General features: G+C 37.5%; 1 protein-coding gene and 1 long non-coding RNA gene across 2 annotated transcripts in view; both read right to left on the minus strand.

Annotated features, from left to right (window-relative positions):
- Window positions 1–26,076, minus strand: part of LOC134796249 (palmitoyltransferase ZDHHC8) — a 46,260-nt gene extending 20,184 nt beyond the window's left edge. The window contains exons 1-5 of the mRNA XM_063768297.1: window positions 25,870–26,076; window positions 23,127–23,245; window positions 15,763–15,920; window positions 8,116–8,291; window positions 7,382–7,576 (exon numbers count right to left, since the gene is read on the minus strand). Coding sequence (XP_063624367.1) covers window positions 7,382–7,576; window positions 8,116–8,291; window positions 15,763–15,920; window positions 23,127–23,245; window positions 25,870–25,961 — 740 coding nt within the window. The 5' untranslated portion in view covers window positions 25,962–26,076. The remainder of the gene's footprint in view (window positions 1–7,381; window positions 7,577–8,115; window positions 8,292–15,762; window positions 15,921–23,126; window positions 23,246–25,869) is intronic.
- LOC134796255 (uncharacterized) overlaps window positions 1–26,090 on the minus strand; it is a 289,712-nt gene that overhangs the window by 24,871 nt on the left and 238,751 nt on the right. The window lies entirely within an intron of this gene.

Here is a 26,090-nt window from a genome sequence, read left to right on the forward strand (position 1 = left end):
TAGGGTGGAAAATCGATTCCATTAATATTAAAGTAGCCACAACAAGCCTGTTGGTACTAATATCGCCCACACTGTTAACTGTACATAGGTGGTACTTATGCCTTTTGTAATAAGGTCCACTGATGTACAGTTAGTATTGCTGTTGTTGTGCTACATAGTAATTTATATGCGCTTCTGTAATTATACGTAACAACTATGTACATGTAAGGTACCACTAGTGATGGTGTCTTCACCCTACCTATGTCTGTCACTGATTTATTACCTAAGTACATCACTCGATGTAGGTAATAAATCAGTGACAGACATAGTTATTACATACATGTAAACAATAAACAAAATACTATTACTAACTAAGAAACATTTGAGAAAATGATATATAACGATAAAATGGGAACTTTAACTGTTTGGTTACCGACTAAGTGAAATGAGCATACTTTTCCTTTTTAGTAGGGAGGCGAAAAGGTAGCGGACGCTTGGTAGGTAGCCCTCTGGAGGAAAATATTGTAGACCCCAGATATATAGGATACTGGTACCTTTACTAAAGTTGGTCAAGCAGATCTTGTCAGTAGAAAAAGGCGGCAAATTTGAAAAATGTAGGCGCGAAGGGATATCGTCTCATAAAAAATTTGAATTTCGCGCCTTTTTCTCCTGACAAGATTTGCTTGACCATCTATATGTCTGCCACTGAACAGTTACATGAGAAATAGTGTCAGCAAAAAACGTAATACCCCGCACATTCGACGAGTGGCGAGGAAAGTAGGCAGAGCTGCGATCATATATAACCATGGATACCGCCTTTAGGAACATTACCGTTCAAATTCTCGGGCCAAATTAGCACACATACACAATTACGCCTACATTCAAATAAGACGACGCGTTTACAGAGCCTGTAATCAAAGCTGGTAAACAAAATAAGAGTCATCTTTATTACACTAATGGTACATAGCTAAGTGTAGATGAAATGCATATAATGTCAATAACTACCAATAAGCGACATTAATCCGCTAATAACCTTCTTGCTGTACGTACTGGCCGCTGAGAGTTCGCGGTTCATATTTGATTAGAATATGACTTGGACAGGGATAGGTTTATGCCATACAGTGAAGAACCAGTCAAATAATTCACGTATAATAATTTAATGCAGATTAAAAGATAACTAGTTAAAATGTTGTTATGACATGACAGACTAACTCAACATAAGTAAATATATCATTGTTGTATAAATGTATTCCGCTATAATAAGTATTTTGTATATTTTATTATCAATCTGCATGGCAGTGCGAAGTCACGTTCAGGTATAGTCTGTCCGTTTTTCTAAGATCAAGTACGCCATAGTAAATGTATGGCGAACTTGATCTTAGAAATCGGACTGGCTATACAGTCTGCAAAACTTACATGGGTACACGAATCGGGTCAAAAATATTTGAACAGGCGGAGTCACAATAAATCCCCACTTTCAGTTCAGAATATTTTATATGTATATAGCCGGTCAAGCAAGTTTGTCAGTAGAAAAAGGTGCAAAATTAAAATTTTGTATAGGACCACAGCCGTTCGCGCGCTTACATTTTCTAAATTTGCCGCTCTTATAATATTTTAAACTTTCTCGTTTTGAACACATATTTACTCACATTATACGAAACGAAACTGATTTACGTCGGTAATCAAGGTAATTGAATATAATTCGCTTTAGACCCGTCTATAATGTGAGTTAATATGTTTGCCGCTCTTTTCTACTGACGGAAATGGCTTGAGAGAGAACCTACATATATGTGACAGTAGAGGGTGGATTCAAATGATCAACATTTTCAGATAATGTGTGTATTTGTTAAATTAATTCAGTGAAAGCATGATAGGAAAAATGTATCTACATATAGGAGACCGGGTATGATTATCTCACGGGTTATATCTCATGAATAGAACATATTCTAGATATCTTGCCAGGCATCCACTCAATTTCATGTCTCTCTAATTGGACAGTTTTTTTCCATAGTTCTCTGCGAATAGCATCTTGTGGGAATCTGAATGGAAAGTAATGTAAAATGACAATACCAAATTTGATTATTAATTTGAAATAACTAGGTAGTTTTTTTATAGCTCCATCTCATGAAATAAAAAAGGAAAATACAAATCTGTAAGAAGGAATTTATTACTACATTTATAATTATATAGAAAATACCTAAACCAAACACAAGTTAATAAAATAGTCTACTTCATTTAGCATAACACCATCCCTATTATCCTCGCAATTTAAAAAGTCGTATGTTGTTATGAAAGTCGTATGCAGTTGTTACGTTTTAGCTTAGCACGGTAGTATTGAAAACAAATCGTCATGTTTTTTCCAAATTCTACTGAAGTTATCTGTTTACTACAAGTGAAAAGTGATTCCACTGTCCTTGGTATGAACTAAAATAACTTCTGCACCACTTCACGACACATGAATATATTTTTAATTACAAGAAAACGTTGTTTTTATAAATCAATTTAGCCATTTGTCACTGACTGTCATCTCGGTGGTACTGAGATTGCCAATCGAGCAGTTTGTAAGTACCGCCTATCGCGGGGTAGTTTGCGTTGGGTCATAATTGAGCGGACAGAATACTTCCATGTATAGCATTTCGCTGAGGCAGAGGCATAGTGTGGGCACGTTTCTCGTCATGCGCCTCGTCATACCCACCGCTTCCTATTTTGTCGGTTTTTTGGCACGAGTCAAAGGACGATATGAAGTGCGGAGCGTCGTGATTAAAGGCCTGACACACCGGGTGCGTGTGCGTTGTAATATACAGTTCCTTATGAGAGACGACACACCGCTTGCGTGACGTGTGCGGCTCCAACATTTTAGCGCGCGCGCACGTGCACGTCACGCACACGCAGCCGGTGTGGCCTTAAATGCGCGAGTAGAGCAGTGTAGTTATGGCCCATAGAGTAATACAGAGTGGTATGTAATAAATACAGAAAGATTACCAAAACGCGAGTTCATTACAGTTTTCGGTGCGAGATCTATTGTCGACTAGCAGTATTGATAATTTCCGCTACTTGATGTTAGATGTCGACGTTATTTCGTAATAACTCGCGTTTTGGTAAGAAAAAAAAATGGCAACATCGCGGCAGCGCGAGGAGTATAGTGTGGCGAGGGTATAATGCAATTTCTAATATGATAAGTTCAACAACCATTTAAAGATATGTGCCTACTTCAACGCTAAAGATGGAATCTTTATAAGTATGATACCGACTGACTAAATGAAATTAACATACTTTTCTTCAACTAATGGTAATTTTACTTCCTTCTTATTGTAACGGAGAGCGATAAGTCGTTTTCTTTGGCGACAAAAAGCTTGCATAAACTTGGTTTGGGGTTCAACCAATTGGCTGAAACAAGTTTTTAATGGGTGTTTAAAAAAAAAATACGGATGGGATGGGATTTTTTGGCAGAAAAAATAAACTAAATAATTAGTGTTCGACCGAAACATGTTTTTTACCGAAACCGAAGGTTCGGCTTTGGCTCTAGTTTCGGCCGATTCTGAAACTTTTGTAGACTTGTTAAAATTGTTGAAAAATGTAATAAAACCGCTTTTATACAAATATTAAGACTGCGTCGACCGTCCAGTGGCGTCTCATTAGGGTAATTGTGTTTTCTAATAAACCAATTAATTACTGTATACATAAATCACTATAATAATATTGTTGTCCTGTCAACGGTAAAAATATGGGTGTACAAATCATCTCAAAAATATGTCCCATAACTCTTATGTCAGTGAATTAAGAACTATGGGACATATTTTTGAGTAAGTTGTCTACACCCATATTTTTACCGTTGACCACAACTTTTGGTCTTTGTCACATAGTTTAGTTTCAAAGTTTCATAGAGCGAAGCCTTAGCCTCTTGTTTTAGAAGAGTTCCATTCTCGTATTTCTGGTGTTCATGAGCTGTTCCATTTCACCAAATAGCACTATTAAATGACTCAGATTCAGAATTTGATGTTGACTGTCCTGACCGGACAATTTCTTTGTCTAATGTGTATTTTGTCTCACATTTTGCTTAATGAGATAGTGAGACGCAATGACATTGGACAGATGGAATACCACCCTAAGCCATGACCCATCTCAACTACCCAACGATCCGTTAAACTGGACAATAAGCATTTTCCGTCACAAAAAAGATAAAACGTCAACCTCCCCGCCAAGGATTAATTAACCTAATTAGCCAAGGAAATCTCGGTTTGGCGTCTAATTGTGTTAATTAAAAATGGCTACAAATATAATGACCACCAAAAAATACTTTGGTACCCTAAATAAAAAAATCATGCTTACCAAAAAAAATTACTGAACACCAAAAAAATAAGGCCTAAAAATACAAAAGTACCACCACTTTAATTACGACTGCACTTCAAATTGTATTCAAATACCAAATATATTGAATGATCACCAAAAATCATTAATGATCGCCAAATCTTGAAGACCAACTTAATGCGATATTTTCACCTAAATAAACCACTATGATTACCAAAAAATTTATACATATTACCAAATAAAGTAAACTGATGCCAAAATTACTAGCCCCTCCCGCTCAACCCCCCGTAGCCCGCACCGCATACCTACCTAACCTAATCTACTTTTCTAGTAGCATTTCGTTATGCTACTAGAAAAGTAAGTTAAACTGCTATCAGTTAAGTGGGTTAGGTTAGGTTAGCACTGCGACCCTTACAGAAACGAAATGGTACTAGAAAAGTAGGTTAGGTTAAGTTTCAACTGCTACCCATACAGATACGAAACGCTACTAGAAAAGTGGGTTAGGTTAGGTTTGAACTGCGACCCTTACAGAAAAGAAATGCTACTAGAAAAGTGGGTTAGGTTAGGTTTGAACTGCGACCCATACAGAAACGAAATGCTACTAGAAAAGTGGGTTAGGTTAGGTTTGAACTGCGACCCTTGCAGAAAAGAAATGCTACTAGAAAAGTGGGTTAGGTTAGGTTTGAACTGCGACCCTTACAGAAACAAAATGCTACTAGAAAAGTGGGTTAGGTTAGGTTAGAACTGCGACTGTTACAGAAATAAAATGCTACTCGAAAAAGGTGACGAAGTGGATTAATTAATTTAATAGGATAACGATATATTAAATGATTGCACATTTTTAATTAAAATGTGGTTACAATTTTAGGATAGCAAGATTTAAAAATTTGGTTATCATTTTACATTAAAATGGAGTTCTAATTTTGGTGGTCATTTACTATTTTGGGTTTACAATGATTATTTTGGTGTCATTTTCTTTAATAGGATAGCAAGATGTAAAAATTTGGTTATCATTTCACATTAAAATGGGGATTGAAATTTGGTAATCATTGACTATTTTTGGGTTAATAATGATTATTTTGGTGTCATTGCCTTTAAAAGGATATTAAAATGTAATAAAATTGGTAATCATTTCACATTAAAATGGTGTTATAATTTTGGTGATCATTCATGATTTTAGGGTGGTAAAATAGATTTTTTTGGTATTAAATTTTAATAAATCTGGTGATCAGTTAAATAGCAGCCATTAAAAATAGCCAGCCATTTTGTTTTCTTTGCGAGAAAATTGTCCTAACCTTTATGTAAAGGGTAATTTAATGACATTAAATTTTCAGCGTTGCAGAGGCGGGAAATAATAGAAAATGGAATCTCGGTTTCCATTAAAAACTATAAATAGACGGGAGCGGAGTTATTGTTTGAAGTGACGTGCTTATACTTTTTGTTTGTCTTTTCTTTATTAATGGACCTTTCAATTCTTTTTCACTTCTCATGCTCAAAAAGTGCACCTTTATGTCGTGCGTAGACGACATAAAATCGCATTTTATGCTCTAGAGCATAAAAGTAAAATTTTCTTCTAAGACTAAGGTAATCGATCTCAACAGCCAAACAGTTAAAACATATTGCACAATTTTACTGAGCAATAAAATTGTGTAGATGACAAAACTTGTTATATTATTTTATTTTTGCTACAATTTATTAGAAATCCGTATTTTCTGTCATTAAATTTAGTAAATCACAAAAAATAGGAGCCGATTATCGTTCAAAAATGCTCCGAAATGTTTGACTTGGCAGAAAAACAAGCGTCTGAAACTCTGATCACAAGTTGAAAATCTGACAAAAAGTTAGTTGGCGGGAATTGGTTATGTATTATGTTCTTTCGCTTTACGACAATTTCGTGGTGTAAATTGCCGTGAAAAATATAATTTTATTTTCTTCGCAATCGAAGTGAAAAGCAGAGTGTACAACAAGGGCATAAATGTCCATTTTTACCCTCGTCTACTATTTTGGTCTTCGCTTCGCTCAGACCAAAAAATTGCCTCGGGTAAAAATGGGTCACTTTATGCCCTTGTTGTACAATCTACTATTGTTTCAGTCGACCTCAAGTGTAACGGAGTCTAGTGCAGTCTCGTTAAAACGAGCCGACTTCTGAAAATTTAGATTCGAACGGAATCGTAACCTTCAAATATCGTCGCTGCGCTTGTAAATCCCGACATTTTTGACAATCGAAATGAAACCCAGAAAAATCTACGCAAACTTCTCAAAATTTGAAAGATGAATAGCGGGATTCGCAAGCGCTATGACGATATACATAATCCTATCTCGTTGATCTTATTTTATATATACCTACTCCACACGTCTCTATACGCCACACGCGATATCGGTGCTTTAATCAGCGTGGTCTAGCATTTTTCTAAAATCTACATGTCACAGACATCACAACAATATTTATCACAATTATCACATTACTTGATTACTTCTTTCTTTGTAACTGCGCCTAGCAGTTATACCAGCATCCCTCCATGAAAGGGTTGGAGCCACCAGTGAACTTGCCCTTAACTCATTCATTTCGTACTTTAATATCAGTAGTTATAGTTTGTCAAAGGACTGTCTCATTTCAATCATTGACAGAGATAATAATCATACTATCTTTGTCTTACACTAGTACTAGCACCCAAAAGAAAAGGATGAGTATAGTTTCCCTGGTTCTTAGTGACTGAGAAATTGGTTTGACCAACTATAACTTACTTTAATTGTATCGGCATTTCTTCAAGAAGTGATTGTAGATGGTAAAATCCGTCTTTGGCATGAACGGTTAGGTCATCTAGTACCGGCGGGTGTCTTACTTAGGATATTGCGAGCCGAACTGCGTATAGCAGCAGTTGTATAGTCGTTCGATTTGTAGCTGGCGTGGAACGGCTAAACCTTTGTCTATTGTTAAGTAAAACCGCGCGTGCATCAAAAGGTGTCTTACCTAGGATATTGCGGCCCGAACTGCGTATAACAGCAGATATCGTCGTTCGATTTGTAGCTGGCCCCAAACGGCTAAACCTTTGTTAATTGTTAAAAACCGCGCGTGCATCAAAAGGTGTCTTACCTAGGATATTGCGGGCCGAACTGCGTATAGCAGCAGTTGTACCAGCAGCCCTTCGAGAAGGGGTTGTAGCCACCGGTGAACTTGCCCGTGACCTGCTCGTTGGTGGTGCGGCCTCGCGACACCAACACCATGTGGAACCCCGTCAGCCCGAATATCGGGATGGCTAGGAGGGCTATTACGCCCATTATCACCATTCTGGCCGTGCGTTAAGGTTATAACTGGATCATTAAGATTTTTTTACTATACTTCAAACTACACTACTAAACTACAATTCAAAATGCCATTAGAATCATTTGGACGTTATCCTGATAAAAGGAACCATCCTTAAAAGTTTCTCATTGAAATAAATGACTATGTTTTGGAGGAAGGTTAAAATTTTGTTGACAAATTAGTGTATAAAAATACCTAAACCAGTAAAGTGACTACATCACAATAAGAATTGTTTATTACTTTATTTAAAAAATTTAAAAGAAAAACACCCTATTCAAAATTGATGTCTATTTATAGGTATATTTATCTTTTAAGCCATATACAAACTACATTGCTGAGTTTCTTACCTGTCCCATATTGGGATACCCACCTGGAATTTAGGAGGGATTTAAATCTTCTCAGATCAGAGGTGTAGTATTAGAGCCGGCGTAGCTTTATTTGACGTTCTAAGCGCATTGTAATATGCCTGCTTAATGAATAATTAATAAAGTATATTTATATTTACTCAATTTAAAAAAGGATACGACACAATAGGCTCGACTTCTGTCAAAGTGCGGCCGTTGTTGTTCATGATGAAGTACAGACTGAGTCCGAATATGCTCAGCATGTGTATGGAGAGCGATATTAGGAAGAAGAAGAAGAACCTATAGTTACGGCGCCCTATGCAGTTGTTCACCCAAGGGCAGTGGTGGTCAAATGTCTGTGGACAAAAAAATACGTTAATATATTTCAAATGACATGAAATATGAATAAAATACAGAAGTCGAGCGTTTTTCGACTTAAAATACGTGAGTGACCCCAAGTAACAATTTGTGGTTCTATAGTAGTCGATAGAACGTTTCCCAAATACCACCTAAGGTCCTATAAAAGACCTAAGAAGATTGTATAAAGCCGAAATGGCGCATCTTATGTGCCATTCAGTGATATAGTAGACCTGTAGCAGTGTCAGTCGTGACGTTTTAGGTCTATAAAAGTGATGTGATGATCACTTTTGTGCTAATTTGTTGTCAGTAACGCCATTATAGTGTTAATTTATACTATAGTAGCATTTGAGATTCCATTATAGTGCTTGTTTTATACTATAGTAGTATTTGAAATTCTATTATAGTGCTTTTTTATACTATTGTAGAATTCATAGTTCCTTTACTACGAAATTTGCTATCAAGTTTTCCATCAACTGTTGTCAGTGGTTTTGTTGTGTGTTTACTTCACATAAACGGTACTAAGTAAAATGGTGATAAATAAAGACGTTATATTAATATGCGCCATTTAGATGTCGATTAATTCGGTCCTTAGTGCAAAAAGTATATGGGACGGAAGTTTTACCGTTAGAATAGTATTAGGTTAATGAGGAATTTTAAATGCCCCCTCGATTTATTTATGTTTTTAATAAAATAATTTAATAAAATATTATGATATTCACCATAGTTACTACTATACAGCCAAGAAGTAAATCCGACGCTTTTATAGGCTAACTATAGAACTTACGACGAAATATTCACCGCCATCATGATTAAAATTAGGGTTCCAAAAGAATTTTGCTGTGACCCAGTTGCACCTACAAACTCTTTAGAAAGATATAGGATTTTTTTTTTAATTTAGATGTAGTCATTACTGTTGTTTCCTTTTTCAATGTGATTGGTAAAAAAAATGTGCTAATAATGGATATCGATAAATATCTAAACCGTCACGATTTTATGCTTGTATTAAATCATTGATGATAAATCTCACCTACAATCACTAATATCACTGGGGTCTTTTTTATCAATTCATTAAAATATAAAAATATTTTGTACGGAACCACATTATGTGGCTTAGGCCTGAACTTATATAAGCAAGATATAAGTAGCCATTACAGATCAAATTGATCATTTACAAGTAGTCGTTTTCTACCTTTATGTATCTAACTCGGTTTATAAAAGACATAAAAACTCAGCTATAACGCTGTTGTCTTTTAAAAGATAAAACAAAACCACTATACAACAGTTTTGTGATATAAAAGAGTCATTGTGACGTTTACAGCGATGAGATATAATAGGGATTTAAAAACTACTAAAGCGCTTTTTAACGCTATAAATATGTCCCAAAAACGCTACTATAGATCAAAACAGTTCTATAATAGTGTTCATATGACTACTAAAGTATTATGTACTATAGCAGTGATCTCTAAAGCCACTATATCCTATAATCGTTGTATAGTTGGGTTTTTGTCACTGTTTAAACACAAAACTATAGCAGCTTGCAGGGAACCTTAATAGCGCAAACTACTAAAGTATTATGTACTATAGCAGTCATCTCTAAAGCCACTATATCCTAAAATCGTTGTATAGTTGGGTTTTTGTCACTGTTAAAACACAAAACTATAGCGGCTTGGCAGGGAACCTTAATAGCGCAAATTAGTTGCATAAAAGTGATTCCAAATACTATTATACAGTAATATTGCTCTATAGTGATTATATTTGAACCTGTTATAGTACACGCCTGTAACGGCTCTATAAAATGATGAAGTAAACCTTTACATCAATTGCTTATAGAATATATTAGCTGTATAAGCCTATAGAGCAAAAAGGTGTTGCCAAGCGCTTTTATACGACAGGTGGTCATCTCTGAAACCTTAATACGACGTCTATACAAGCTTTTAGCGATAAAAACTAAAATTATAGGACTAAAATGTTACTTGGGACCCGTTCTTAATATATTTAATTTGAATAAAAGAGATAAATATATTATATGTGACGTTATCTATATAAGATCCCTTATCTTATTGTCTATGGCGCTTACGCCATTATTAACGATGCTCCGATATAAATACAATGTCGCGCGACGATGTGCGGCGTAAGCGCCATCGACAATAAGGTCCCTTTCATATATAATGTAAAAGAGATAAATATATTATATTAACACAGGTAGGTTCTCTATTAAAATGCGCTTTTCGGTATAAAGAACAATCAGTAGGCCTAGCACATGATTGGCGAGACAGTATTTTTCTAACTATGTAAATAAAAGAGGGACGGGTAGGCTATCTCGACGCGAGATACTGTCGCGCCAATCATGTGCTAGCCCGGCAGGATATTCTTATTGTGGATATGGATATGATCTTCTCCAACTCGAAACGTCACTTTTGACACTGACAGATCATATCCGTAATAAATCTAGATAAAATTGATAACTTTTTAGTACAATCAGAATACATTTCCAATTTCATGTAATCAATTTAGCCATTTGCAGTTTATGAAAGTTACAACTAAGCATAGAGTCAATTAAAAGTTTACCGTACAATCTACATACACTCTAAAAAATGAAGACCAACTAAGAGCAGTTTCTTCTTAGTTGACGTTAAGTTAATTACAACAATTACGATCTTATATAAATCAATGAAAGCTGATTACTTAAAACAATAAGTGTATCTGTGATTGAACTAATAAAGTAGGTATTGATTAATCCTAACAATTGTATACCTTGCATCTATTATTAACTTGTTGACATAATTATGTAACGTAGGTTGATTCAATAAATATCAAGGTTAGTTGATCTTACTAGGGTCAATTAGTTAGCATAATTCTTTTTCATGTATATATTGAACAAGATCTTAGTTGGCTCAGTTACATAACTATAGTAAAATCATTCAGAATTACCTTATTTGAAATGTCGAAGTCCTTGTTAGGCTCGTATGGAATCAAGATGCTTGATTACGACTATCAAAATATTGATAGGGCCAACCAAATTTTTTTTAGAGTGTACGCGACATAAACAATTTACTCTACAAATATCATGTTCACTAACACAATGAGCTTAAAACAACATAGTTTATTTAAAAATGAACTGTATATCAAACATACAAAGTTGCTTTTACTACGATGAGAACACGCAAGCTCCAATGGATGTGACTTTTAGCTTAAAGCAACTTCAAGTTCATTGTAAAATTAACTTTATTCTTAAAGGGCAAGGTTGAATTTGCAATGACACGAGAGTAGTTCAATGCAACTACGAGTGGACGTAAGAAATATGGCTTTTCTATTTTCAACACGTCGTTTGTATTGGAGATGTATTGTGCAAGTTGGAATAAGTTCACGGAACAATGCTCTCACGCAATAATGAACTTGACGTTAAGGCAGTGGGGAGACACTCCTGACTTCGGGCAAACTGGGCTCCGTTCGGCTCAGCATTGCTCCGAGCAATTATGACCGGGTTGACCATAGACTTATAATATATAGAGACGGTGTCTCAGCGAGCTGTCACTGTTGCCACTTTTGTTTAGTGTACGATTAACAATGAGGCCCACGTTGCTGTAGCCATGTCGATAAAGTCATATCGATAAACTATCGACATTTCTTGCAATTTTAATTTTACTTCAAAGGTTTAACGATACCTAAAATTACCAAAAACGCTTTTATTCTTTATTGTGGTTATCAGATCACAATTTTATAGTCACGCCCCAGCAGGGAACCAAGGGAAAGTTCAGATATTTAATTAAAATACATGAATACGTCCTAAAATAGGTGTTCCGCAATAATTGAATTATATTATTATATTATAATATATTCATTATCCAATAGCATTTCAATTATGTTTATGTTTAACGAAGATATTGAAGCTTCAATTAGGATATTCGACTTTTCACATCCCTAAAAGAGCACACATATACGCTTTTACGCACACATACACAGCCTGGGCGCATCAAGAAAGGCAACACTTGATTTGAAGTCCACCTTGTCAACAGTATGGTTGTCCTTTTTTGACAAACGGCATTTTTAAAAGAGCGAGGAGAGAGAAATGATACTAGTTGCTGCGACGTGAAAGAGAACAGAAAACGTTGGGCCCTTGGGGTTGACACAACTTGACGTCCCTTTGCGTGCACGACCACAGATAAGATAATGACTTGAATTTTGACAACCCTATAAATAGCCGAAAGAGATAATCGACCCTGAATCGCTGTCAAACTTCGGTTTTGTATAAAGTGTCCTTTCGGTACGGTAGTAATATTACTTATTCTGCATTGTAAGGATAAATAGGTTAGGAGTCCCGCTAATGGGTAAAATGGGGCTTGGAAATGTTTAGATAATTCAAAAAGCTTGTAGAAGAGTGGCTTGACGATTTTTTCTACGGGACTTGATATATCTGTTAATCTGTTTATCAATTTCCTTTGATAGTAAAAATCTCTTTTACCTTTAATTACTACGAGTAAAAACCTAAGCCATTTTATTTTAACTCAATATTTTATTTCTCCACTGTGGATGTGTCACGCTGAGAAAAAAATATTCTGAAAGTACATATTTGAATTAATAATAAAAAGGCTTTTTATTTATGCTGCTAAGATAGGTAATTTTTGGGCAGCAGCAGGTGATATGGCAGGTGCATATGCATATGCAGCGAAGAGATATTGAGTCATGAAATATAGTTTTATTGGTAAGAATCGTACAGCCAACCTAACACAAAATATACAAAAATGATATCTACACTACAGATAGGCCGGTTAAGTTATTAAATGTTTGTTTGTGACAACAACCGAATTGCGTGTATCTGGGTGGTATTCCACCTATCCAATTTCTTTGTCCAATATGTATTGCGTCTCTCATTTTGCTTTAATGAGAGAGTGAGAGACAATGACATTGGATAAGTGGAATACCACCCTCTGATGGAACACCAACGCCACAAATTCTCTTTTCTCAAAAATGGACGGCAAAGTCGACTTTGCCGTTTAAAAAATAGGTGGCGAAGCGCGTAGTTTATGGTCAGTCAAAAATTAAAAAGTTAAAAACATTGCAGTCTCGATTTTGGGACTGCAATGTTGCATACAAATTCCATTATTTGTCGAGTTCCAAACTTTTTAAAAGTTGAAATGGCCATATCAAATGAAGGCACAGGCCCATTAAACAGCCAAACAGATGATTAGTACCGCGACTATTTAGCTGTCTCAAATAGGTTGACGTATTTTCGGCAGAAAAATACACTTCTATTTTTTTATTAAAAAAATAAAAAGGCGGCAAAGCTAATTTTTTCAATTGTGTCTACTTTTTTCTGTGAAAATATATACGTAAGAACGTTGCTTTTGTAAAATATTCCTATTATATTTATATTTCTTGCACCATTTTTGAGAAAAGCACTATATATGACTCGGCTGGAAGGCTACTTGCTGGCTTCGGATTCAATTAAACGGACTCCCAAGGTCGTCCGTTTAAAATGAATCCTCAGCCTGCAAGTAGCTACTTCCGAGCCTCGACAATAATGTACTATTACGTTGCAAGCAGTAACTAAGTTTACACAATTTTACCTACTACAAACTGAATAGTAGACAGTCAAAGTAGGTACTAATATTTTACTTGATACCGAAAAAACTTCGCTTCTATAATACCATCGCATTTTAACCTTATGATCTAAGAAATAAGGTCTTAATTCCAAGCTATTTTATCAGAAAATCCCGAGAAACACGAAGATATCAACCGTGAATAATTTATCTAACTAACCTTTTCAGAGCAACCGACTACCAACTCCGTCGTTCACTCATAAAACAACTTTATCTCTATAAATTTAAGGTCTAAATTTCTTTGGAAGTAGTAGCGGTATAGTTTTTAGGTAATCCCTTTTAGTGCTCTCATACTAATGACAAGCTGAAATCTGATTAGAGCTCACTGATGACTTAACTAATAACTAGTTGACTGTAGCTGGTTAGTTAAAGGGCATATATCAGGGGTCATACGAAGATGTAAGTACTTTATTCCATTTTAATTTTTAACAAGCAGAAACGTCTGCTTACGATGCTATTATGCTTAAGGGGCCCACTGATTAACAGTCCGCCGGACGGTATCGGCCTGTCAGTTGTTCGGAACTGTCAAAATTTTGTTCTAACTGACAGGCCGATACCGTCCGGCGGACTGTTAATCAGTGGGCCCCTTTAGAATAAATTTCTAAGTGGAAATGGATCTCTGGATCGATACTCCAGCGCTCCCAAACTACTTTATCCCAAAACGGACATAGAAGCATTAATGTACCCACGATTTTAATACGGGTAAGAAGAGTAAGTTAGGTGCGTTCTATGACTTACGGTAATATAAGGTATATTCGGCTAGAGTCTGTGGGGAAAAGAGGAGTCGTGGAATATATTGGGCCCCATACATTCCACGACTCTTCTCTTTTCACACAGACTCTAAATTTGAAGACTTGAGAACAACGGCTGACTGACTCGAAAAAATGGACTTTAATATGAGATTACGGTTATTTTTGGAATTCCCCGACATGTTGCCGAATACTGTCTAATAGATATTAAATTGGAAAAACTCAACTCAGTTTGGGAAACTCTGGGCGCTAAGAGCTTTCATGTCCGGATTCAAGTTTATTTTCTGAGTTTATTCTGCCTAAATGGGGATTGCCTGCCTTGTGTTACTAAACGACCTCGCTTTTCTAGCCTGTACATTGTACAGTTATGACTATTTAGTAGGTATTTGAACTTACCTCTATGCAATGATTGCACACAGAACAGTGCGAGCAGCGCGGCGGCCTGTAGAACTTACACGTGACGCACCGTTTCATTGTACAGTTATGCCATTTATTATTTATAGTTTGAACTTACCTCTATGCAATGATTGCACATAGAACAGTGCGAGCAGCGCGGCGGCCTATATAACTTGCACGTAACGCACCGTTTCATTCGTACAGTTATGCCATTTATTATTTATAGTTTGAACTTACCTCTATGCAATGATTGCACATAGAACAGTGCGAGCAGCGCGGCGGCCTATATAACTTGCACGTAACGCACCGTTTCATTCGTACAGTTATGCCATTTATTATTTATAGTTTGAACTTACCTCTATGCAATGATTGCACACAGAACAATGCGAGCAGCGCGGCGGCCTGTAGAACTTGCACGTGACGCACCATTTAATTCGTACAGTTATGCCATTTACTATTATTTATTGTTTGAACTTACCTCTATGCAATGATTGCACACAGAACAGTGCGAGCAGCGCGGCGGCCTGTAGAACTTGCACGTGACGCACCATTTCATTCGTACAGTTATGCCATTTATTATTATCTATTGTTTGAACTTACCTCTATGCAATGATTGCACACAGAACAGTGCGAGCAGCGCGGCGGCCTGTAGAACTTGCACGTGACGCACCATTTCATTCGTACAGTTATGCCATTTATTATTATTTATTGTTTGAACTTACCTCTATGCAATGATTGCACACAGAACAGTGCGAGCAGCGCGGCGGCCTGTAGAACTTGCACGTGACGCACCATTTCATTCGTACAGTGATGCCATTTATTTCCACGCTGCGGTACAGAGGAGCTCGGAAGTCGTCTTCGCGGTCCTCGTCAGGTGGAGCTGGAGGAAAGAGACAGAAAGTTAATTATGAGAGAAATTGGGTTATTAAAATCCCTTACAGTATCTAAGATAAGTACAGATCTAGCGAATGCGCCGTTGAACGCCAAGAAACGCGCTAGCGCTTTTTTTTGGCAAATAATAGTGCATTATTGTCAACTTCATCGAGCTATTGCTTTTAGTTTCAACAGTCAAAAAAGCAGAATCTCTTATTTCCCACAATTGTCTAAAAAAAAATCCCCTCGTGTACGGATTTTCCCGCAGACGGATTTGGCCGCATTGACCTTAACGCGTAAATAATCTAAAAGAATAAAAACATCCAAGACTTCTTTTAAACAACTTGGTTGTAAAATATAATATAATATTCATGGCGTAGACGACGGCAGATAACTTATTTACCGGTCGTACTCGCCCACCGAGGGTTCCGTACTTTTTAGTATTTGTTGTTATAGCGGCAACAAAAATGCATCATCTGTGAAAATGTCAACTGCCTAGCTATCACGGTTCATGAGATACAGCCTGGTCACAGACGGACGGACGGACGGACGGACAGCGGAGTCTTAGTAATAGGGTCCCGTTTTTACCCTTTGGGTACGGAACCCTAATAAAAACTGTCTCACAAGAAATGAGCTTTGACCTAAATTGAAATCAGTTTGCTTGGGAAATTACGCAGCGGTTATTTTAAAAGGTTTCAGTGGCCTTTCTTGTTCAAATTAATCTGATCATAGATTATAAATTAAGGACACCGAGTACTGGTAGCAGTTAGTAATGTTAAAATAGTTCCGATTTCAACATTTTCAACTAATGTCTGACCGAACTTTCGGTTTCCGCAGGTTTCGGCATAAAAATCATGTTTCGGCCGAAGGTACGGTTTCGGTCGAAACTAGAGCAAGAACCGAACCTTCAGTTTAGATTTCGAAATAAAATCAGTTTTCGGCCGGACACTAATTTCAACATTTATCTAGTATAGCACTATTGCACGTATCTCTTCTTTCTACGGTTCTTAGAGCATTTAGTAACTGGAGACGCCTTGGCTGTCATTTTCTTTACAAAACAGTCTTCCGATTTTTGCGGGGGAGGGGCACGTCAAATGTATGGCTACAACTAGCCAAATAGCCAGATATGTTAGATAAATCAGAGTCCATACAAAAGTTTGCACAACTGTGCAAGGTTTTCAGCGGAGGGGTAAGCTCTTAAAGGCGATTCCCGTTTATTAAATGTTCTAAGTACGGGTTACAGTTCATCTCTCGTGTACATAATGCAAGCCTTATGAAAGGCGTCATCGAGTGGTGAATTAGGCTAGAGCGTGTGAAAGGCAAAGTTGTCAATGGGGTCTCCATTTAATTAAAACTATAGGTACTTCGTTACGGACGAGATACTAAATTGATTTACTAGTTTTCTTGCCTGTTATAAAATGTTTACGCGAATTCGGAGGCGCGAAAATGAAGCGAAAGAGAATTGGAAAATTAAATTTCAGAAGTCATAACGTAAACGAATTCAATTATAAAGTTTGGTAATACCTAGAGTCGGCAAAAGGAATTCTCAAAGACAGAAGTTGACTTGACACTGGTTATAGGAATTAAAAACCAGCCAAGTGCAAGTCGGACTCGCGCACGGAGGGTTCCGGATCATTACGCAAAAGACGGCAAAAAGATCACGTTTTTAGTATTTGTTGTCGGCAACAGAAATACATCACCTGTGAAAATTTTAACTGCCTAGCTATCACGGTTCATGAGATACGGCCTGGTGACAGACAGGCGGACAGCGGAGTCTTAGTAATAGGGTCCCGTTTTTACCCTTTGAGTATGGAACCCTATAATCAGCCAAATGCGTGTAAAGGATTTTTATCCCCACTTTACGTCTTCCACCAATGGTCAGTTAGGAGTGTTTTTGGTTACTCCCACATCAGTTACATTACATGTAAGCTCAATTACCTATGCTTGTGAAATATAGCTCCGTTTAGCTATTTGATGAATACTAACTGTTTTTGTAAAAAAATCCAGTTCTGGCACCTATTTCACCACGTCAGATGACAGCATTTCGTCACATTGGTGATACAGGGGTCCGGTCTGCGAGTTAATACTCAGTTACTAATAAGTAATAACTATACAAATAATTAAATTGCAATTATTTAAACCACAATACTTTCTAACGCGGATCCAAAACTAAACACCTTAATCATTATTATCATTAGTTAGCAATGTTGCACAGAATCTTGTTTACTTACTAATTATTACCACCCTTACATAAACTAGGTAACTATGACATCTATGACGCTAGCGCTACTATAATATCTTTTCCTCAAAATAAAACCTTAGCAGTCACGAAATAAAGATGTTTTCGCATTGATTCGGCCAGCAGTTACTCTAGCAACATAGAGTTGAAACAAAAGTAAATCTTAACTAAAATTAAACAAGGCTGATTTTGCATTGAATCGACAAGTTCATTTGCCGATATCTTCAGTATTTACTTAAAACAAAATTGAACCTATACAATTGTCAGATAAGGTTGACATTGCACTGATTAGGCTGGTTTATTAGATATGCGACCTTTGGTAACGCAGTTGACTGTATAATTTGTTGGTTAAACAGTGTTTGCTTGTTTACAAACCGGTTCCCAATCAGTGTCAATTGGGTGCTGAAGTAATGAGGGTCAAGTTAGGGATATGTAAATCAGTTAAGTGTAAAGTGCGAATAGGGCTTGGGATTTATCAAATGGCACTTTTTTGAATGTAAATGCTTGGTTTGTTGATGAAAATACAAAATTCGCTATACGTACGCCTATAAGACTTGAAGAGTTCCCATTGCAGAGCAGTACTGATAATTCTGCTACTCGATGCTAGATGTCGACTACGAAAATAATAGTCGTTTTGGTACTAAAATTGATGTATGGAGTGAGCACTCTATGTACTTTTTTCTCTATGGTGCATTATAACTTTTTTTATATAAATAAATAAAACCAGTGGCCCTGGCCACTGGTAAATTTCGGAGGTCGGAGACGCACAGAAATTAAAAATAGGTTTCTTTATGTAACACCCCTGAAGTTGCAGGCGTCAATAGACTATGACGACCGCTTACCATCAGACAGACCATATTGCTCATTTGCCACCAACATGGTACAAAAACTAGTACATACAATGGGTACAAAAACTAACCACTTCGCGCCCATTATCGAAATGATGTCATTCGGCACACCCTCTAGTTATCAGTCGGGTGTCAATATCTAACAAGTGTAGAAGTTAGATTCTCAAATAACGCGCCTAAAAGGAACTAGATATCGTTCAAGGAATTTTGAACCTTACATTTGCTGGATAAAGTCGAAGATAGAGTTGTGTTTGCGTAAAAAGATCAGTCACCGCTCAGCTTCCCTAACGTTTTCAGCCGGCGTATTATGGATGGTTTTATCCACGTGATAAAATAATTGTCACTTTTTAATACCGCGGGATAGAAAGTGACGGACACTGTTTTATCACGCTGTCACGTAGACAAGAACGACCATCATATCCGTACAGCACTTCTACTCGTATACTATCCTAACTACATAGTTTTAAGAGTTAAGGGTATAACACTCATAACATATTTCAGAGCGGCGAAGGAAGATTCTCATATCAGCGGGCTCAGCACGGTTCCATTTTTATCGACTATCACTATGCGCGTCCCTTTCGCACTTACATACTTGTTAGAACGTGACAGGCATGGTGACAAGGGATAAAAACGCGACCGTGCTAAGCCGCCTGAACACACCTCTCTATTTCCAAGATTTTAGAGTTCATGTGTAGATATTATTGAGCACTTTATGCCGCTCCAATAAATCTGATGGCGCCTGTATTTAAATTTATGATTATGATCACGCAGCCGTAAATAAATGTGTATTTTAGCACTTTATTACTTAATGATAACTGTGATAAGATAAGGTATGTTTAGATATTTATGATAACCCCATTAGTCATTCGCGACTGCCCGAAATAAGATAACCAGATAAAGCAATGTTTACATTAAATGAAGATGTAACTTACAGTGATTGTAGCTATCTATGTTATCTAGTAAAACCATATCTGGTAGATCGAGGGTAGGGCTACGCGTCAGGATTTCCAATGACATGTCAGTGTGGCTACCACCAGTTTGGCACTGACATTAAAGCTATAGACAACTTAACTCACTTTCTATGCATCTCGCTCGTAGGCGTTAGTGCGAGTGAGATGTATAGAATGTAAATTACGTAGATGTTAGCGTATATGTCAGTGTTGACACTGTCAGTGACTTTACGGGTATAGGATATCCAATGTCAGGATTATTCATCCTTTGTGAAAGGAACAGGGAACCTCGCGAGCGAGTCAGGGTTTTAGAAACATCACCTAACCACTAGAAGTTAGGTAAGATATTGGTAGTTGTATTGTAGCTACAGCATACGATGGCTTATAGCTTATGCTGTAGCCACAGCAGGTTTTAAAAAACCGGGCAAGTGCGAGTCGGACTCGCGCACGAAGGGTTCCGTACCATAATGCAAAAAAACAAAAACAAAAAAAAAGCAAAAAAAAACGGTCACCCATCCAAGTACTGACCACTCCCGACGTTGCTTAACTTTGGTCAAAAATCACGTTTGTATGGGAGCCCTATTTAAATCTTTATTTTATTCTGTTTTTAGTATTTGTTGTTATAGCGGCAACAGAAATACATCATCTGTGAAAATTTTAACTGTCTAGCTATCACGGTTCGTGAGATACAGCCTGGTGACAGACGGACGGACGGACGGACGGACGGACGGACGGACGGACAGCGAAGTCTTAGTAATAGGGTCCCGTTTTACCCTTTGGGTACGGAACCCTAAAAACCTCGAGATACGGTAGGCCTATTTAAGTAGACCCAGTAAGGTCTGGATAAATGATCTTCCAGGAAATGTCAGGATTTTTAGGGAGATATCCGGACGTTTATCTGTTTGACTGTTTCATATTCCATTATTCATAAATCATAAGAAAAGAACCATCGGTGTTTTTTTTTATATAATAGCTACCTAAGAACACAAACAGTAATTCTAATGGCTCCTCTTCACGTTGGGCCAACGCCAACGCCAACGCGGGACGCATCCATGCGGTAGAATGAGATTGCAATATCACTTGCTCCCTCTAACGCATAAATGCGTCCCTCGTTGGCGTTGGCCCAATGTGAAGAGGAGCCATAACAAGCTGTACCACTATTGTCCCGCGGTTTAGATCATTTAGTAACTGTCATTTTCTGTCCAAAACAGTCTGCCGATTTTTGCGGGGGAGGGGCACGTCAAATGTATGGCTATTTTGTACGTAACGTACAATAGCCATGTCAGATAATCGTCAGTCCATACAAAAGTTTGCACAATTGTGCAAGGTTTTCGGCAGAGGGGTATTAAGCTCTTAAAGGCGACTCCAGTTGTTAAATGCTCTGAGTCCCGGGGACATCGGAACTGAATAACAACAAAAGAAAAAGTTGATCCACCTACTTCCATTTTAGGCATTACGAACTGAAGTAAGTAGTAAAAAGTTTTATAATACACGCTCGCGTAATAGCGTAAGTAGATAGTGAGTAAGAGTGTCAAGGTCACAAGGTCAATGTCGACATGGAAGTCGTATAAGATATAAACTGTTTGCTTCCGTTACGTTTTAGGGTTCCGTACCCAAAGGGGGACCCTATTACTAAGACTCCACTGTTCGTCCGTCTGTCTGTCACCAGGCTGTATCTCCGTGATAGACAGTTGAAATTTCCACAAAGAATATGAACCATCGGTAGATTTTTTTTAATAAAATAGCTATCTAATAAGAACACAATCAGTAATTCTAACAAGCTGTACCACTATTGTCCCGCGGACATCGGAACTTCCACAGATAATGTTTTTCTGTTGCCGCTATAACAACGAACACTAAAAAGTACGGAACTCTCGGTGGGCGAGTCTGACTCGCTCATGTCCGGTTTTTTTTTCAATTAAGGCAAGGTAAAATAGAAATTTAGGATCGATAAGCGATTAAAATTTGTACCAACAACTTGTTATTAATAACTTTAGCAAACCTTTGTTAAGCTTTGTCTCTTTCTAACAAACACATCAGATGTCAAAATGACAGATAGGGACGAATAATTATAAGCTGCAGATATAACTGACCCCCATGTATAGATAGGTACTTGTTTGCAGGAAGGGTCAGTAATCTCTGCAGCTTCCTGTACAATTTGTACAAAGGTACCGTTCCGTTTCAAATATGGAATACAAATAAAGTTACAACCACAACAAAAGATCCATACTTATACTACAATATCGTAAACTTTTCATTGTGATCGTTCAATCATCCCGGTAGTTTTATTGAACTTGAACTAATGTTCAAATGAATTTCAACTCTATTGCTTAAGGATTTCAGTTCAAATCAACAATTGGACAACAGTTCCTTTTACACGCTGGGCCGACTTCGGTCAACCACATAAATCCATTACGTTCTACTACATATCTAATTATCTAGGTCCTGTAGGTTTTCCAATAATTACCTCAACTCATACCACTTCGAAAGCGATTTCGATTTTTCATATAGATTCGGAGCAAGCTAAGGCCCTCAGCACACGAGGCGTAGCGTAGGCGTGAGCGTCGCGTAAGCGAAGTTCAAACAAGTACGCACACGAAGTGTATTCGTAGCGTAGCATATGAGATCTTGTCGTCATTATGACAGGCGTAAGCGTGAATATTGTATGCAAACAGTCCGATCACGCTTACGAGACGTTTGGTGCCCAAAACTCTACGCCAGTCGTAACACGGCATACTTACTCGACGCTCACGTCACGCTTACGCGACGCTCACGCCTACGCCTCGTGTGCTGTAGGCCTAACTCTGCAAGCCATTTGCAACTGTCAACTGACGCGCGCGGCTACACCTCAATATCAAAAGGTTGATGTTTAATCTCTATGAAAATTTGACGATTAAAATGACACTCTCACTTTGTTTTATCAAAGTCTGTGAGTTGACTTAAATGGACTCATACCTATTTGGTTTGAAATCGCATGTGCGATATCGCGGCGATGGGAGGAAGAGGTTAACTTTCCGCCGAGGAGATACTTATAAATCGTCTGCAATAGACGCAAAGGCATGTGATGATAAGTAGTAAATTGCCTTCCGGCCCTACCAAGGTCACCCAGACCGTTGGAATCTTGGCTGCCAGCCGTGTCGTAGGGGCTTTACAAGCAAAAAACAAAACGCACTTACCTTTTGGTATAACTCCCGGGTCCATGAAAGTGGCCAGTGTAAAATTGGCCAAAACAAAAAACGTTATGACACCTTGATATGCCGGGACCCATGGGTGCCTTTGTAGATAGTACTGGCATCTGTAAGAAAAAAGAGGTTTATAAGTTATGCTTTATTGTTTTAAATACCTACAAGATGTTTTTTTTTCAATCCTAAAGTATGTCATACTTTCATAATACAATACAGTAGCACCTCGCTAATTCGCGTCGTTTTCTTCAGCCTGAGACCGTCCAGATTATAGCAATCATGATTGATCAGTGATCGGCGAATTGACAATATATCAAAAAATCATAAAAAATCCAAGGGTAAGATTTTTTAGTTTTAGGCTTATCTGGATTACCGTGGCTCTAATACAGATTCACAATGAGGACCAAGTCCTGCACTAACTTGGCTGGCTAGGTAAATTGACTGTACCATAGAAAATGTGAATGTCTGATCAGCATTTTCAAAATATTTAATTAAAAATCAAAGGGCTATTAAAAAAACTAGGCATTGTCAATTGAATAGCTGGAATCTGGATATCATACATACAATAAACAATTATAAGAAAGTTATTTCATTGTAAAAAATTGAGAAGGTAAAATATTGTGGATGTACCTATGAGATAACTTACAATGAATATCATTAGAATTTAAGATTAGAGAAATTCTTATTAGAATATAAATTAGAAAACATAACAATAAGCTTTGCTTTTAATAGCCACATTGAAATAGCCCAATCTTTTGACCAGCCAAACTTCAACACCATAACCGGCACTCTTCTCCACTGCATTTACAATAGCTCCTATGCCAGCTGGGACCGATTTACGGGTATCTATTTGTACCCGTGAATGGGTTCTAGCTGGTGTATTACACAACATCAAACTTGTCTTAAAGGGCCTCTGTGCTGTAGGTTTCGCCCCACGCATGCCTCCCAAAGGTCTGGGACCCCATGGTCCCGAGATATGGAAAGCTTTGCTTTTACATCACATAGTAATGATAATATGTATTGTTTTCTGTCATAAAGACCATTTTGTTTTATTCCAAGAATGCGCCATTGGTGTCCTATGCAATGGTAAATGGTGGATAGTGGTTCTAACATACCGAATAATTTAATTAAAGTATTTTACCATCTATCATTTCATCAAATTTTTAGAAGGGTGAAAAAAACCTACGGGCTTTTTACACAAGGCCTTGTCTAAAAAATTTGAAGTGATGATGGTTTTCTATAAATAAATAAGATTACATTTTTATTTGCGTATAACAGACTCCAAAAACTTTATAAACAACATTATCCCTTCGAGTGGCATTGTCCTCCTCGAGGTCTCTACGGTAAGTGGCGGTGGCCGCGAGACGGACAGACATAACAAGCCGGTTGAGTGGCGCAGCCATTTTGGAAAAATATACGTCAAGTGGCGGGGCCTCAACGGGTGATCATCGCGAATTTGGCGCGTGTTAGAAATATGACCGTTTCCCAAAAAAAATCTATGAATGATATATACAAACTATATATCACTGAATTCAGTATAAAATGGGTTATTTGATTGTATACCAATAAATTCTATTCTATTTATGTGAATTATGCTAGACTTGTTCTAATCTCATATTACCAATTTTTTTCTACTTTCATGTAAAAATACGTATAGTTACGAAATAAAACAATTGATTGTAGAAAAAGCAGTCTTTATGAAAAAGCACTACATTTAACCCCTGGAGCGCCCCAGAATTACCGTAGTATGGAACTCCTATACTAGTTACCAGCACACGTGTCTGTGTAGGGCGCTCCACGGGTTAACACGAGTCACACAGTTTATTTCACTTTTTATCAGTGCGTATTCCGTTTGAATGTTCGCGGCTCGACGACGGTCGGCGCGTAATGGGCGAGATGGGGCAGGAACATCACGTCATTTCTAACAAACTTTGTTTTACGCAGGAATTCGACCGTTAGGGAATACTATCCTTGTTTATTGACGAATGCATCTTGCAAGAGTGAGCAAGCAAGGCATAGTTTTAACGGTTTTATTGTAGGCGCGAAATGCAGCGTCGCACAGAGGCCGCAAGACGGTCTCTGCCAATTACGGGCTTGTTATGACCGAACCTTCTCGCGGCCTCTGCCACGCAGAGGCATATTTAAAAAAATGGCCGCGCCATTTGTCCTACAGTTTAATCGGAGGTGCTGCCACCCGAAGGGTTATGAAATGCCTAACTGGTATTTTCGGTTTTTCTTGTGTTAAGTGTGAATAACTACACAACCATTGTTTAGTATGCTTTGTCAGTAATTTGTAGAAGTATAATAGCATTTTAATTAATCAAATAACTTGAAAGCTACCAACTGCTTTTTTTTCTCGTAATTTAGACTTGTCATCACAGGAATCAAGTTGACTCATTTCAAATAAGTAACTCACTTTATTTAAGTTTACCAATTTTATATACATTTAACAATAGTAAGTAAAAAAGCGTCTTATAAGAACGTGGAGAGGTGCGTGCAGATAGAATTTAATTAATATACAAATGACACTAATTACTCTGGCATGGGCTAGCTCAGAGTTCGAGGTTCGATACTCATTATTGACAAACCCTATGCCCTTTATGGTGAAACATAGTTGACGCCACACATGGCAAAGATCGAATCCAAAGATATTAATAGCTCCAATTTCCACGATCTGTGTGAAAGTTGTCAAACCAAAAATGAGATTTGTACTAGATCGACATGAATGTATACTCACGGAAAATAAAAAAATAGTGACGTCGTGCCCAAAAGCAATGTCCAGGCGAAAGTCGCGGGGATGTATCTCGTTTTGAGGTCGCATTTGGGCATATTGTGTCAATTTTTATTCCCTAAAAGCAAAATAATTCTATTTTATTCACTACAGATCAACATGGCCGCACCTATTAATCTGACAGCAGCGTTAATGGGTTGCTATAATAAAGAAACGCTGTTCCCTAC

The sequence above is a fragment of the Cydia splendana genome, chromosome 13 (genome assembly GCF_910591565.1).
Source record: "Cydia splendana chromosome 13, ilCydSple1.2, whole genome shotgun sequence".
Lineage (NCBI taxonomy): Eukaryota > Metazoa > Arthropoda > Insecta > Lepidoptera > Tortricidae > Cydia > Cydia splendana.